This window comes from Lutra lutra, chromosome 5, assembly GCF_902655055.1.
Source record: "Lutra lutra chromosome 5, mLutLut1.2, whole genome shotgun sequence".
Classification (NCBI taxonomy): Eukaryota; Metazoa; Chordata; class Mammalia; order Carnivora; family Mustelidae; genus Lutra; species Lutra lutra.
This window is the reverse complement of record NC_062282.1, coordinates 40,833,066-40,848,459: the sequence shown is the minus strand read 5'-3', so window position 1 is coordinate 40,848,459 and position 15,394 is coordinate 40,833,066. Positions and strand designations below refer to the sequence as shown.

At 42.9% G+C, this 15,394-nt stretch overlaps 1 protein-coding gene across 3 annotated transcripts in view; it reads left to right on the top strand.

Annotated features, from left to right (window-relative positions):
• The window catches only part of LOC125100192 (chondroitin sulfate proteoglycan 4-like), a 43,551-nt gene that overhangs the window by 5,485 nt on the left and 22,672 nt on the right, over positions 1 to 15,394 (top strand). The window contains exons 2-4 of one of the 3 annotated variants that reach the window (XM_047730153.1): positions 3,653 to 4,040; positions 6,910 to 7,108; positions 10,944 to 11,075. In XM_047730153.1, the coding sequence (XP_047586109.1) occupies positions 4,035 to 4,040; positions 6,910 to 7,108; positions 10,944 to 11,075 (337 nt within the window). In that variant the 5' untranslated portion in view covers positions 3,653 to 4,034. Of the gene's footprint in view, positions 1 to 3,652; positions 4,041 to 6,909; positions 7,109 to 9,891; positions 10,041 to 10,943; positions 11,076 to 15,394 lie in introns of those variants that run through there. The other 2 variants (XM_047730152.1, XM_047730154.1) reach the window with 2 other exon arrangements.

The following is a 15,394-nucleotide window of genomic DNA, read 5'->3' as shown; positions in this document are numbered from 1 at the left end:
CAAGCATCCAAAGCTTTCACCCAGTAGATTGTCTTGTCTTAAACCACTCCTTCTTACTGTCCTTCTTCTAAGGACTTGGGCATGAATTTGTTCTCTGGCTTGGAGAAGAGTTGTAGCTATTATAATAGCAAATGCTCACAAAATAATTGCTAGCCATTATTTACGTGCCAGGTATCACTCTAAGGGCTTATAGCTCACTGAGAGATGTGTTACCATTTCCTTCTTTGGACAGATGAGGAAATTGGCTGACAGCTGAGTGACAGGCGGAGGACAGAGTGACAGCACACGAGCCCAGTGACTTGTCCAAGCTCCTTTTCAGGCTCTCTCCAGCAATGATGGACACATAATAAATAAGAAATATTTGTTGAACGGATGAGTAAATGAAAGTGTAAACTGTCCATTTCCCACTAATACTGGCCCGTGTTTCAGAAACCAGGCTCTTTCTTTCTTTAGGAGAGCTGCATTTCTGGAAGAATCCTTGACCCTTCACGCATTTCAGCCTCTAGGGGACACATTCATCGGGTATGCCCAGACACGGGAATCTGAAGGTGTTCACTTTGAAATTTATTAAAAACAAATCTTCCCACACACGTTTTTGACAACTTCAGCCCTGTTTACACCACTCATGAGGGTCACTAGCTAATAATAGATTCTTTAGAAGTCCAGAGGAAGTGGGTAGTCAGAAGGTGATAGGAATAGAGCTTACCAGGGGCTAACTTCACTAGAAAATTTTATGTTGTTAACATGGAACAGGCTGGGGTTTTTAAAAATCTGTTTTTATTTGCTCAATATAATTGGATTTAGGAACAGACTTTTAGTGCTTTATGTTATTTTATGGCTCGGCTCATTTTTCGGCCTCTATGTGTTAAGTGAAAAACTAAGGGCGTTGATACCTTCAGAACGTGTCACTTTATCCTGCGTGTACTCCACAGTCCTTGTCCAGACAGCCTGGGAATTGGACGTTCTAGCTGGTCCCATTTGTAGGCCTTCCTCTGTTCTCACAGATTCTTGGGGTGTTTCCATCTCCTGAACTCATTCTTAGCAAAGCGATCTAAGCGCTACATTGTTGGCTCGAGGGAGGGATCGTAGGTGTCCAGGATTATTAAGCACAGTTATAAAGTTTATATTTTTATATTATTTTATGTTTATATTATAAAAGTTATATTATTATAGTTATATTATTTTATATTATAGTTATAAAGTTTACATTTATTATTGCTTACGGAGTACAGTACTGGACATCTCTGGAAGTGGTGTCATTTTCACAATCCTACAGAGCACCTGCTGTTACTGATGTCCTGCTCCTCATGGGAGCACCGAGGCCCAGCGCGGCACCAGGGGAAGGAGTAGAAAGTCTGGCTGTCTCACTACCATGCTCTGCCACTTTGCCTGCTACCCATGACTGCCTCGAGCTCTCTCAGTGCATCCATGTGGTCAAGCACCAAAGCTGCGGGGCTTCTTGCTCCCGCTCATGTGGACTTCAGGGAGTAGGTCCACAGCAGTTGTACCGAACACATATATGTGTTCGCCCAGGAACCTCAGCCGAGGATTTGGGCACTTTGCCCTGTGGTGCAAAAACTGTAGATGAGAAAGATCCAGGGGACAGACCTAAAATGTAGACTGATCATGGGAGAAGAGCAAGAGCCCGCTGTGGGTGAGGAAGACCAAGGAATAAAGCAGTGAACTCTTGGGCTTCCTTCTGGAAAGGAATTGAAGCCCCGTTGTGGGTTTGGCTTTCCGTTCTGAGGTACCGTTCGTTATAAGAGTCACCGTTCGTTATAAGAGGCATCATCAACTTAATAATAGCTTTATTATATTGAAATATTCCTGTCAATTTAAGATCTTCAGAACATTAAATTGTGAGAGGAAGAATGTGTGTATGCTAGCCTTTGTCTCCGTCTTCCCTTTAAATTAAGGAAATACAGTCTCTGCCAAGAACCTTGAGCTTGCTCAGGCAGTTTGCTCCCACCCCTGCCTGCATCCTTGATTCCAGAGTGTTTCTTTCAAGAAAAAGGAAAGAGTGGCTGGGGGGCAAGGGCCATTTCCTTTATTCTTACCTTCTTCCCCGGAGAGCCTGGATCTAGTCCAGGAAGAGTACAACTTCCCAGTTTCAATGGATGTGGTCATTCGACTCTGGCTCTCTCTGAGTTATTCACTTATTTATCCAGTAAGAATCGCATTCTCTGCCTTAAAAGTTCTGGGTTAAAGTTCAAAGACCAGAGTTCAAGGTTTGTAAATTGCTCAACTTGAGCAAAATTTCTCTGAGCCTCCTCTTCCTTGACAGCAAAACCATGACTGAGTTGTGGATTAGTGCATGTGTCTGTAAAAATACATATATTTGGATTTATTACGAGGAACTGGCTTATGTGATTATGGAGGTGGGCACGTTCCAAGATCTGTAGGCTTCGTCAGCAGGCTAGAGACCCAGGAGAGCCAAGGGCTGGGTTCCCATATGAAGGTCAACAAGAAGAGCTGATGTCCCAGTTCAAAGGCAGTCAGACAGAAAAGAATTCTCTTTACTCACAGAAGGATCAGTTTTTGCGTTTTGTTTTTCTACTTAAGTCTTCAACTGATTGTATGAGCCTCACCCACGTAAGGGAGAGTGATTCTGCTTTACTCCGTCAACCGATTTAAATGTTAATCTCATCCAAAAGCATTCTCCTGGAAATACCCAGAGTAATGTTTAACCAAATATCTGGGTACCCTGCAGCTTAGTCAACTTGACACAAAATTAACCACCATAGTTGTGGGGTTTTATGCTGTCTTTGACTTTTCAAACAGAACATTCTCAAGACCTTCAGATTATCCCATATGACTACCCACACTCCTTGTCATCAGAGCTCGGGGCAAGTGGCAAGAAGGGTTATCTGTAGTCTACCTGGGAAAAGGAAGTGGGAGCCTAGTGGGCAGACCAGCTGATAGCATCTCAGACTCTGGATAGGAGTTTAAAGGCAGAAATCTGAACATTAACCATTCTGTCCCAGCATAACCTAACACTTGTTTCTCCTGATGTACTTTAAACATTTCATTTAGCCACAGAACCTGTGGCTGGCTGGTCTCCAAAGTCATTCAGTGGTACAGAAAATCATTTCTGTCATGACAGACTGGAGTTAGGAATTGGGATTAGACCAACTCTGGTGAATCCTTTGCATTTTACTCTGAAATTTATTCTACTGAGTACTTTTGTATTCAAGCATCACCAGAAATTTTGGTGCATACCTGATCAAATGTATTTGTGTCCACAAGGGGGCTTCATTTTCCTGTTTTTCAACTTTGGCTTTCAATACTGTACATTTTGTTTTGTTGTTGTCTTTTGTACCAAAAATAGAATCATTTGTTTGTTTCTGATAAGCACTTGTCATCACTAAAAAAAGCGTTGAGAGCCAGGGACCGTGGACGAATTAAGGCAGCAAAGCCAGAGATTTTGACAGAAGGCTTAGAAGGGTCAGATAGTGGGATAGTAATTTTATAAACATTTCACATTCCTCATCTGAAACTCAAAACAAAGGTCTGTTTTTTTTAAACATTAGAATCATAATTAGGATTATACTGGATTATAATTAGGTTTCTCAATCCCATTGACCTTCCGTTTATAAGTTAAAGTTGAATTTTTAAAAATGTGTTCCAATTAAGGTGCTAATTTTTTTTTCAGGTATGTATTCCTTAAACTGTTATGTCTCTTGGACTTTGGATCACTTGGAATTCCATATTCAAGTTTCAATCTTTGTTTTTCTTCTCCCCATCTACCTGAAGTGGCTATGGCCAAGGACTTTGCTCTCAATCGAGCCTCACCCAAAGAGTGGGGCTGTTAATTGAACTAAATCTGGTTGGAGTGGAAATAAAGACCTCAGGTTACTAGCTGTTGTTTTGAGTGGCAGGTTTTCCAGTTGTTTGGAAAGATAGTATATTCCAGAAGCAAGAAGGGGCAAAAGCAGAGTTGCACGGAGGAGTAGCTGCCGTGGAAAACGTGCTTCATTCAGCTTTTGTATGCCCGGTGCTGGAAAAAATGAGCATCTCAGAGTCACGAGACAAGCATGGCAGTACGTTTCCGAATCAGCGTGAGTTCTTAAAGAAAGGGAAAAAACATACTCGGATGGATTTTAAAATATGAAAAGTGGAAAAGTAGAATTAGTGGCCATGGAATTTTGTTAACTAGTCCGATTATATATTCTATAAACACTGTAGCCTTTCCATGGATTAACTGAAGACCAAAACCTTATGATTTGAACATTAGGTTGATGAGCATTTCTGGTAGCTGTTAAAGAATTGATGCCCTTAGAGTTTAGGGCTGAAAAATCCTCAGTGGCCATATTCCAAAAGCCAAGATACAGGAACATCCATCAACAATACCATCATGAAACAGATGAACTAGCCCACCCCAAATTATGGAGAGGACTAAACAAAACCCACTGTGCATGTTATAGAACAGTTCCAATAATCATAATCATGACACCCCATATGACTTTTAAGTAATGTTTTAAAAAAATTATATTAATCCTCAGAACTGAATCTGATGAAGAACATGGGATATCATAGAGCTAATATTTATTGAATTCTTACTATCTGCCAGGTGAAGCTTGTTCTAAGTACTTTACATATCTTAAATCACTCATTATATATAATAATTCTATCATTCCTAGTTTACTAATGAGGCAATTAAGGCACAGGGAAATTAAGACATGTGCCCAAGGTTACATAGCTAACGTGGCATGTTGTGCCTCACATGAAAAGTTAGGAATCTTATATAATTTCTGATATTCCTTTCTTAAATTCTGTTTAAATAGTTATTAGGAATAAGTGAGCATGAATTAAGATATTTCATAAACTCCCTATGCTACTAAAGAAAACAGTCTTTTAGATCAGAGAGGTAACTATTAAATCACTCAGGATTGAATTTTTAAATAGGTTGGTATCAAGCATAGAAGATGATAAGGTTCTAGTCAGAGAGCACAGAATGACATAAGCTTGAAAATGTGCATGGTGTTTCTATAAGGAAGACATTTATAAATACAGATAGAAATGTGAAAATTTAGTGAGTGATAATGCCACCCATTTTTAGTGTTCGTGAAATACCATGTGACTGCATGATTATAGAAACTCGAAAGAGCCTCCTTCCTTCAAATGGGATTCAGTGTCTAAGTACCTGTTTTCAGCTCAACATGTTCACAACTGAACTCCTGATCTTACTTCGAGAACCCACCCCCTCCACAGCTCTCCTCATTTCAGCTGGTGGTAACCCTGTCTTTCTAGGTGTTGAGGTCCCCGTCATTGAGCCATTCTGCCCCCTTGCCTTCTTCCACACCTCACCACATCTGATTCATCAGATCCTCCCTCCCCTCCCCGCGTTGGCTTCCCCTTCAACACACACCCAGAATTCGACCACGTCTTACCACCTCAACAACTTTGGGCCACTCTCTTCTCTCATCTCTCTCCAGGATTACTATAGTCACCTCCTAACTGGTGTCCCTGCTTCTACCCCTGCCTTTCCATGGTCTGTTCTTGACACAGAAGCCACAGGGTTCTGTTAAGACCAAGTTACTCCTCCCCAAAAGCCCCATGATGATGCCCCATTGCACTCAAGTAAAAGCCAAAGTTCTTACAGTGACCGTCAAGATCCTGCCGGATTTGCCCTTCAGTTACACTTTTGACTCATCTTCTTGTCCTCCTCCTCTCACTTGCTCTGTTCCTGCCATACTGACCTCTTGCTGCCCTCAGGTGGATGAGGCTTGCTCCCACCTTAGGGCTTCTCCCTCTCCCTGCATGTTCTTCCCCAGATATCCACATGACTCCTCTTTCACCTCCTTCCAGGTTTTCTCAAATGAGCCTCTGATTTAACATTCTCCCACTCCTGAGCCCCTTATTTGGCTTTATTTTAAAATTTTTCATGGTGCCCATGAACCTCTAACAGACTATAGTTCATTCCTTTATTATGCCTGTTGTTTCTTCCCTGTACTCCTTCATCCCCTCCTGTTGGAATGTAGGCTCCATGAGGGTAGGACTCTTTTGTTCACTGATGGGTTGCAGGCACCCAGAACAGGCACCGGAACATAATAGATGCTCAATAAATGATGAATTGTGGAACTAGGATGTTTAGGCAAGTGAAATAGATTTTAAATGTAATTGGAAAACAGAGACTATTACTCAGATATAGTTGTAGATGAGCTAGCCACACAGGAGGCATTGCAATATTTAAGAACTGATGAAATTATCCACTTCTTAAAATAATGAATAGCAGTCCTTAAATCCACCTTATGAGGTAGGGTTTACGATGATCTGAAACTCCATGGAGAATCTTAGCCTATGCTTCCATACTTAGCATATGCCAGGCATGCAAAAGGTGCTTAGTTACTACCAGCTTTTATTGTTATTATACTTTATATAAATAAATATTCACTTTAAATCATTAATTTTGAAGAAGTAATTATGAGTACTGTTTTTTATTGGGACCTTATAAACCTCAAAAATTAAACAAATACTACAGCATGCCCTGAATTTCATTTGGTATTTAATTCTGTGTCTGTTTTGAATTGACAATCTTCATGCTTTAGGGGTGCCTGGGTGGCTCAGTCGGTTGAGCCTCTGCCTTTGGCTCAGGTCATGATCCCAGGGTCCTGGGATCCTGGGATAGAGCCCTGCTTGAGCGGGGGCGTGGGGGGGTGGGTCGGGTCCCTGCTCAGCAGGGAGTCTGCTTCTCCCCCTGCTCATGCTCTCTCCCTTTCTCAAATAAATAGATAAAATCTTCAAAAAAAAAAAAAAAAAAAAGAGGATCTTCATGCTTTAAAAGCTCTAATGAATTGCTTTAGTTTCTAAATCTTTGTGCAAGAGGCCAGAGTAGCATACTATCCGGTTTACTTATGTGATATGATCGGAAGTGGTCTTTGCAAGATCTGTGCTTCTCTTCTTTTTAAGGTATGGGCAAATTCTGTAACTGAGATTACCAGGGGTGTCCTCTGTGCGGAAGATGAGGACTCCTCCCCGCAGGACCTCACCTATTGGGTCACTCCACCCAGCAACGGGCATTTGGCTCTCCAGTCCTTTCCTGGCCGAAGCATCCAGAACTTCACCCAGGCTCAGATCAACAAGGGCCAGCTAGTGTTTGTACACACGGGTATGTCATAGAGAAAAGTAATGCGAAACTAAAATGTGTTTCAACCAGAGGTTAACATGATAGTCAAACCTAGTAGTTGTGACTGAAAACCACAAGTCATCTAAAGACTTCCTGGGGTCTGTAATTTTTTTTTAAGTGGCACGTTGTAGTAAGGCTAATGATAGCAAACATCAGAGAGTACCTGTAACTCACACTTGGCTTACTCACATGGTTGTGTAAGGTCTAGGCTCAAATAGAACATTCCCAAGAACCTTTTCCTGACCACCCATTAAAATAGCATCTCTTGGGGCGCCTGGGTGGCTCAGTTGGTTGGACGACTGCCTTCGGCTCAGGTCATGATCCTGGAGTCCCGGGATCAAGTCCCGCATCGGGCTCCCAGCTCCACAGGGAGTCTGCTTCTCTCTCTGACCTTCTCCTCGCTCATGCTCTCTCTCACTGTCTCTCTCTCAAATAAGTAAATAAAATCTTTAAAAAAAAAATAGCATCTCTTTTCTGTCCCTCTCCATCCCTTCCTGACTTCCTGCCACTGTAGCATAGACTGCTTTGTTTGTTTGTTTGTTTGTTTTCTGTCTTCTATACCAGAGGGACCAAGAGCAGGATCTTTGTTTTCTTTGTTCTGAGGTTCTCAGCACCTGAAAGAGTGAGGAGAACAAGCAGGTGCTTAATAAAAACGTGTTGAAAGAATGAAATAATATTGAATATCTTTTATGAGCCAGGTTGTGTTCCAGACACTAGGGAGACTTTAGTGAATGAAACATAGTTGTTAAATAAATAAACACATGACTAAACTAATGAATGAAGATAGCTGTAATCCTAAGAGACCCGGACATTAAAAGGTTTTTTTTCTTCCATCTGTTAATCGGTAATCCTGTAAATCTGAGGAAGGGGTGATCCAGTCTGGCTTTGTTCCCAGGCTGCCCCTGTCACCGGATGGAGGGGGTAAGGAGCCCACTCCCCCAGCTGCCGAGGGAATGGGGGCGGGGGCCGTGAGGCAGGGAGCATGATGGGAAAGCTACCAGTCAGAGCTGGTCAGCCATTTTTATTAACTTCTTAGAAAAATGTACTCAAGAAAATAAAGACTAAAAAATCTTCTAAATTCAGATGTAGTGATTTCCTGATTATCTTTGCAGCTCATGCAAAGAATCCCCAAATAATCTGAAGATAATTTACTATGTGAATGCTCTCAACTAGTAGTTCTAAGCCTATAGCCCGGGAACCCGTGGGGTTAATTTTATTGTGATGAGATACTAAATCTCCCCACATAGGTACCAAAGTCTGGTTTCTAGACTGGGTGATTTTTTCCACGTAGGTATGTTCGCATTTTTTAAATGTGTACCGATGAGCTGACTAATAAAATACGATTCATTTAAAGAGATACTGAAGTAATAGGAAATTTCCTCCAATTTTGTGTGGTTTTGATTATTACATACCAACAATCCAAGTCTTTTTAGATGAGGGCCTAGTAAGGTTATTTTTTTTTTTTTTAAGGAATTATCAAAATGGAAAGAATGGCTCTGGAGACTCCCCCAAGGGAAGTTCCAGATTTCTACAACAATGCAGTTTGCAAGGAAAAGGAATCCTTGAGTCTCTGGCCATCCCTGGTGCTACCGGCGGCTCAGTCATGAGACCCATTTCATTTACTCTGCACAAGTCCTCTGAGCCATGTGGAGTAGTGACTCATTTTAGAGATGAAGAAACTGAGGCTCAGAACGAAGTAAGCTGCACTGACCCTGAAGCTGTGCTTTCTCAGCCGGCCACCCCCACTGAAGGACAGGGCAGGTTAAAGAAGCACACTTGCTATTTGTAGGACTAAAATGAAAATTAGCTCTCTGGATTTATTTATTTGTCCACTACCAGATCCATGTTCACTTTTGGCTGGTAGAGGAAATAATTTCTCCTTAAAAAAAAAAAAAAAAAAAAAAAAGGCAGGAAGGCGAGTTAAAGGTAATTCTCTTTGAGAAGCAATCCATTACATTCTCTAACTGACTACAGAGGTCGTAATGGCCCGCAAAGTGGCTGGAGCCCCGAGCAGACCAGGCTGTTGCTGAGACCAGTTGGTTCTCCTGCTACATCTGTCCATCATCAGCCCCAAACAAAGGCTTTGGTTTCATTAGTCTCTCTTAGCATTTATATTTGCCAAGTGCTCTACCACTCATCTAACTCATTTTTCAGATAAAAACCTAAGTAGTTTGATAAAACCAAGATGTGGGAGGCTGTGTCGTGTAAGGCTGCCCTTTGCAAAGTACTGTCGGAAAGATCTGGGGTTACGCAACAGAAAACCTACAGGTCTCCCCTCCTTTCGTGTTTCCCTCCTTTCCTCTCTAAGCTCATAGTTAGTGTGATAAGTTAGGGCATTCCCAGGATGCTATTCTAGTACGTATTTTGATAGGATCCCTTTTGATTCCGTTTCCACATTGTTTTTGGATTCGTGAAATGTGGAAAGTGCCTGGGGGCAGAAAGCATTCTCTTCCTCATCTCATGTTTCATTAAATGCAACTTCAGAGTGCTACTTCTAGTAAAAACAAGCAAACAAACAAAATTTGATTGTGGGCCCCTGTTCGAAATGAGGCTGACTCCGAATTTTCTCTCTCTCTCTTTTTAAAAACGATGACTCTTGAGTGTATTGGGAAATTTTTTAAAAGTCTGTAGCCTTTTTTTGTGAAGACTCAGAAACTCAAGAGGCTGTCAAGCCATCGACCAGCCCTTTATTAAATTGTGTTATTAAGGCAGTACTTGTACGTAATTGCAGAGTCTGACCCTGCCTTCTTTGTTCCTTGCCACATGTCCCTGAGGGCAACAAAGAGGACATTTCTACCCATTACATGATGCAAAGACCTGGGGGCATCCAGATTTACTGCTGGCTGAACATTTTCAAAGGGTGATGGGAATGCAAACATCAGGCTTTCTACATTGTGAGCTCTCCTGGTGCTTTGTGAGTCAGACTGGTAAAGCACTCCTGGGAATGGGATCGATAGGGGGCCTGTCTCAATTTCTCTTACATGCATAAGTTAATTCATAACTTTATTGATACCACTAACCCTTTGACAGAAGTGTGGGAGTACAATTCTCTTCCTGCTGGAGTTTAACAAGAGCCGGCCTGGGTCTTTCCCCGCTCTTTACCGCCTTAGCAGAAAAGAGCTAGTTCGAGATCAGTGAATAATTAGAAATTATTTGGAGGGCGGGGCTAAGTGTTATTTTCTTCCCCCTAGTTTTGATTTTTGGCATATCAGTATTTCAGAAATTGCTTGTGTGTGTGTGTGTGTGTGTGTGTACATGAACATGACATGCATGCATTCCAAAATAATAAAATGCAGGTGGTGGGCGCCTGGGTGGCTCAGTGGGTTAAGCCGCTGCCTTCGGCTCAGGTCATGATCTCAGGGTCCTGGGATCGAGTCCCACATCGGGCTCTCTGCTCAGCAAGAAGCCTGCTTCCCTCTCTCTCTGCCTGCCTCTCCGTCTGCTTGTGATCTCTCTCTGTCAAATAAATTAAAAAAAAAAAGAGGCCAGAGGGTCTTTTTTAAAAAAAAAAAAAAAAAAAAATAAAATGCAGGTGGTGAATACGTTTTAAAAAGATTTTTTTTTTTTAATTTCTTGGAGGTAACACTTTCTTCTATTAAGTCATGGGGAGGGGGCAAGGGGGACGGGTAAGTATGGATTTTAGACCTTTATTAATGTTCTTCTAGCATCACATTTTGGCAGTATTTGGTTTGGGGAGTTCAGTGACTCTATTAACACTTTCTCTAGTTGATAGGGGTTGCTTTGTGGGAGAGAGGGCGAAAGTGGATGGCTTTTGCCCAACATCCAGAGTGACCGGAATGTAATTCTTCTTTCGAAGGGCCCATGTCAGGAGGCTTTAATTTTCAAGTTACCGATGGTTTGAACTTTGCACCTCGACAAATTTTTAGCATCACCGCTCGAACCCTGACCCTTAGCTTAGAAGTAAACCGAGGACTGAGCATCTTTCCAGGTAAGATTTTATTTTCTTAATTTTTACTTATTTATTTGAGAGAGAGAGTGAGAGTATGGGAGGACAGAAGCAGGAAGAGCAGCAGAAGGAGAGGGAGAAGCAGACTCCCCACTGAGCAGGGAGCCCGACACAGGGCTGGATGCCAGGACTGTGAGATCATGCCTCCGAGCCAAAGGCAGACACTTAACCAACTGAGTCACCCAGGTGTCCCTCCAGGTAAGATCTTAACTTGAGCGCATTTGGGGTGAAGTGGTTTTCAGTTCATTTAGAAAGCGCTCCCTGCGAGGTTAAAAAGTGTCATCGTTTACCTTACAGTGATACCAAGAACAGTTACAAAGGTCCAGAAAGAATCCTCTCTTTGCAGGCACTTCGCAAATGCAAGGCTGTCTCTGTCCACCCCCGTCTCTTTCCCCTTTCTCGTTCGGCAGAGAGGGTATGCTGGCGCTGGCCAAGGGCCATGGGAAGGGAGGCCTATGATCCACATTCCCCTACTCTCTCCTTAGGGTCCTTGATGAAGCAAGGAGAGCCAGGCTCTGTGGTGATCATCGAGATCTTGGATTTTCTTTTTCTAAATATAGAAACCATGTGTGCATCAGGGATTTCACTGAGTGCTGGCTTCAGGGGCCTGAAGCCTCTGGATTGCTGTTTGCCCAGAATCTCAGCTTAGTGAGATGGAAAAATCAAAGTGAGCCTCTGGCTGAATGCCCTTGTGGCAGGGATAGGGAAAGACTTACCCCCTGGCAGGGGGAATGAAAAAAGAAAAAAACACTTAAACTTGTTATTTTTTAAAAAATGCAGTGAGGTAGATTGAATAGAAAAACGATAAAATTTATATTACAGTTAAAAAAAAAAAACTGGGGTGTCTGGGTGGCTCAATGGGTTAAGCCTCTACCTCCAGCTCAGGTCATGATCCCAAGGTCCTGGGATCGAGCCCCGCATCGGGCTCTCTGCTCTGCGGGGAGCCTGCTTCCCCCCCTCTCTCTGCCTGCCTCTCTGCCTGCTTGTGATCTCTCTCTCTCTCTCTGTCAAATAAATAAATAAATAAATCTTAAAAAAAAAAAAAAACAACCCTTACACAGTGACTTGTGTACTTGATACGTGTTACCAGTCAAACAGAGATGGAGAAAGACAGTAATCACTTTATCCATTATGGTTATTCCGTGGTCACTCTAACCCAGTTGTTCTCAACCAGGAATCTTCTAAAAGCAGCTGCATCCTGGCCCCACCTTACCCCAGTTGAACGGGGAGTCTCTGCTATTGGGCCTGGCCATCATATTTTTTTGCGTTCCAGGTGGTTCTGAAGTACAGCCAGAATTGAGGTCCACGGGGCTGGGCACGGACGGTACTAGTCTTTTACTCCTTACATGCACGTGAGGTAGGTGATACATTTACAGGAAGCTGGCGGGATTTGTGGCTTAGAGAGATGATGTCATTCGGCTGTGCGACCGGTAAATGGCGCATAAAGCTCGCATCCTTCTAAGGTAGACCTGGAGAAACATCACTGTAACTTCAGCAGAAACACAGTGTCTGAGGAGAAATGTTGCAATTTTTAGTTGCCTGAAGCGCTTGAGCTCATGAAAAGAAATCTTATTAAAATCCAATTAAAGATACGTTAACCCAGATTTTTCTATTCCAAAATCTTTTTATATTCCGTAATTTTTCTCTGGGAATAACTGTGATGTGTCTATCATTTTTTTTTTTTTCAAGGCAACGAGGGTGCCGTTTAGTGTTTAAAAATAAGCAAACTACTACACCCCAGTCTTCTGAAAAAGGCAGTAATCTACCAGAAAAAAAAAAAAAGTGTTCTAAAATCAAAGTAAATCTGCAAAAGATGAAACACTTTTCATCTCTTCTGGCTCAAGTCTGGTTTCATAATTGATGATGGTTGTGTCAGATTAAAGGAGAGTTATAGCCACTACAGCTTAGGAAGTTCTGTGTTTCTGGCACCTGTTTCACTGAACATTAGTTCAGCAAGAAAAATATATGAAAGGGGCCCAAATTCCCTTGTCACCTTTGTGGAACTATGCAAAACATATCATTTTCCTAGCCCTCTGTCTAATATTTGGACCCAGCCCCGGGTGAGCGGCAACTTTCTCCAAGCTTCCCCCAAGCTAGCACCTGTGGTCTGTTATTCTTGGTTTCCGAGTTACCCTCCCTTCCCTGGCTGTGACTTGTTTCCAGCCCCAGCTCCTGGCCAGTGGGAAGGAGGTTGGATTTTCCTGGGCACCTCCATTAGGTGGCTGTTACGTTTGATAAAATCTCCACCGGAGTGGGGGTGGGAATGACGACTGCAGTCACAGATTTTCGAGTTGGAATGGACCTTATGGGTCAGTGGGTCCAGTTGTCGTTGAGGCTTTTCCTAGCTTCATGTCCCAAGTGGTGCAGGCCCACTCGGTTCTGCCTCGGAATTCCCTGGCATGGGTGTGGCTCCAATGACCGCATCCCCTCCTCTCTCCAGGGACACAAGTGAGCCTTGCTCAGCTGGCTTCTACAGTGGCCACCCGAGGATGTTGGTCCCTGCTGCTGTGTGAAGTTGTGGGGGGATGATGACAGATGCCGTACTCCCCCTCCTCCCTGAGGACTGCCCCCTCCCATCATGGCAGGTCCTGCAGGCAGCAAAAAACTGAGTGACCTCTGCCTTGATCATCCATTCGGCAGAGCTTTGACTGAAAGGAGTGGGGGGCTCTGTACTCCCCTCCCTCTGTGACTGCAGGTGTCAGCTGTCAGCTCCGGCTGCTCTTGTCGGACTCCAGTTGACCTATATGTTCTGAAATATCAGGGAAATCATATTCCTTTTTATAGAACAATAGATTTTATAAAACCATAATAGCAGGAAATCTATTCCTGTTCTAGAATGGACATCCAGATGCTATTCATACCCTGTGCTTCTGTTGTGTTTTACATTTGCGTCTACTGCACTGGATTGTATGAAGGATTTCAAGGAAATAACGTATATAAGAGTAAGTTGCATCGCCCCTGTTTGAGCATGATGCAACATTGATAGAAAACCCTGGGGCTCAGGCAGTTACAAAGCCATATAACTAACAGGAATCATAAGCCCCAAGAGCGAGTGCCAACTCCAACCCCCAAATCTGGTGCTGGAATCACGACAGCTTCTCTCCTTTCTGGGCGTGTCTGTGTTCCAGGCCCGTCTCAATTTTTAGAATAACCATTCTCAGGGAATGCCTTCATCATGGAGGCTTTTTATTTTGTCTCCTTGATCTTATTGATGGATGGTTATACACAACCAGGAAAATATGCATCGCGATTTAATAAACAGCAATGATGACGTAGACATTTTGTGTGTTTCACTCTCTTGGAGTAGGAAAATCTTGCAACCCAGTGTCAGTCAACATTTGTTTTCACTCACACTGATCCCGTACCAATTGGACTCTCTCCAGCCGCCCGGCAGACTTTGGCCGGACTGTTTTGCCTTCTTTGTGGACTTAGTCTTAAAAAGTGGCCCTGACTTGGGGCGCCTGGGTGGCTTAGTGGGTTAAGCCTCTGCCTTTGGCTTAGGTCATGATCCCAGGGTCCTGGGATCAAGCCCCACATTGGGCTCTCTGCTCAGTGGATAGCCTGCTTCCCCCTTTCTCTGCCTGCCTCTCTGCCTACTTGGGATCTCTGTCTGTCAAATAAATAAATAAAATCTTGAAAAAAAAAAAAAAAGTGGCCCTGACTTGAGACCTGTAAGGATTTTTGTAGAGTGAGCCAAAATACTTATAAGAATACTTAACGGGTGAATATTTTGAGGTTAACATAGCTTCTGGTCCCTGCCAAATTTGAAAGTCATTTTGTAACTTTAAAATAAAACCTGTTATTTTAAAGTAAGGAGGACTGCAGTTCTAAATGAACTCTTTCTGTGTGTGCATGGAGAAAAAATGGCTACTTAATGTGTATTTTCATTATTTTGCATATAGGTGTGTGTACATAAACACACACACACACACACACGCACGGACGTTCTACTTCTTCCTGCAAAATTTATTCCCCGGAAAGTTTTGTAACCGGGTTTTCACCTTGAATGCTACCATGAAATGCATTTGTTTGTTTACCTTTAGTTGTGACATGTTAGAACATGTTGTGGCCTTAGGACCTAGTTTTTGTGCAGATCCAAATGGTGCTTGGCTCTTTTACAAAGAGTGTTGAGGAGGGGTTGACCTTGAGAGTTTTGTCAAACTGGTCTAGAATATAAGCTGACTGGTGAAGGGTATCCATAGCAGACTGTGTCGCTTCAATCCCCCTGGGGTTCGAGCATGCTACAGAGGGAATCACATCTCACTAATGGGCCATCTGTCCTTTGTGGGAATGGAGGGAGA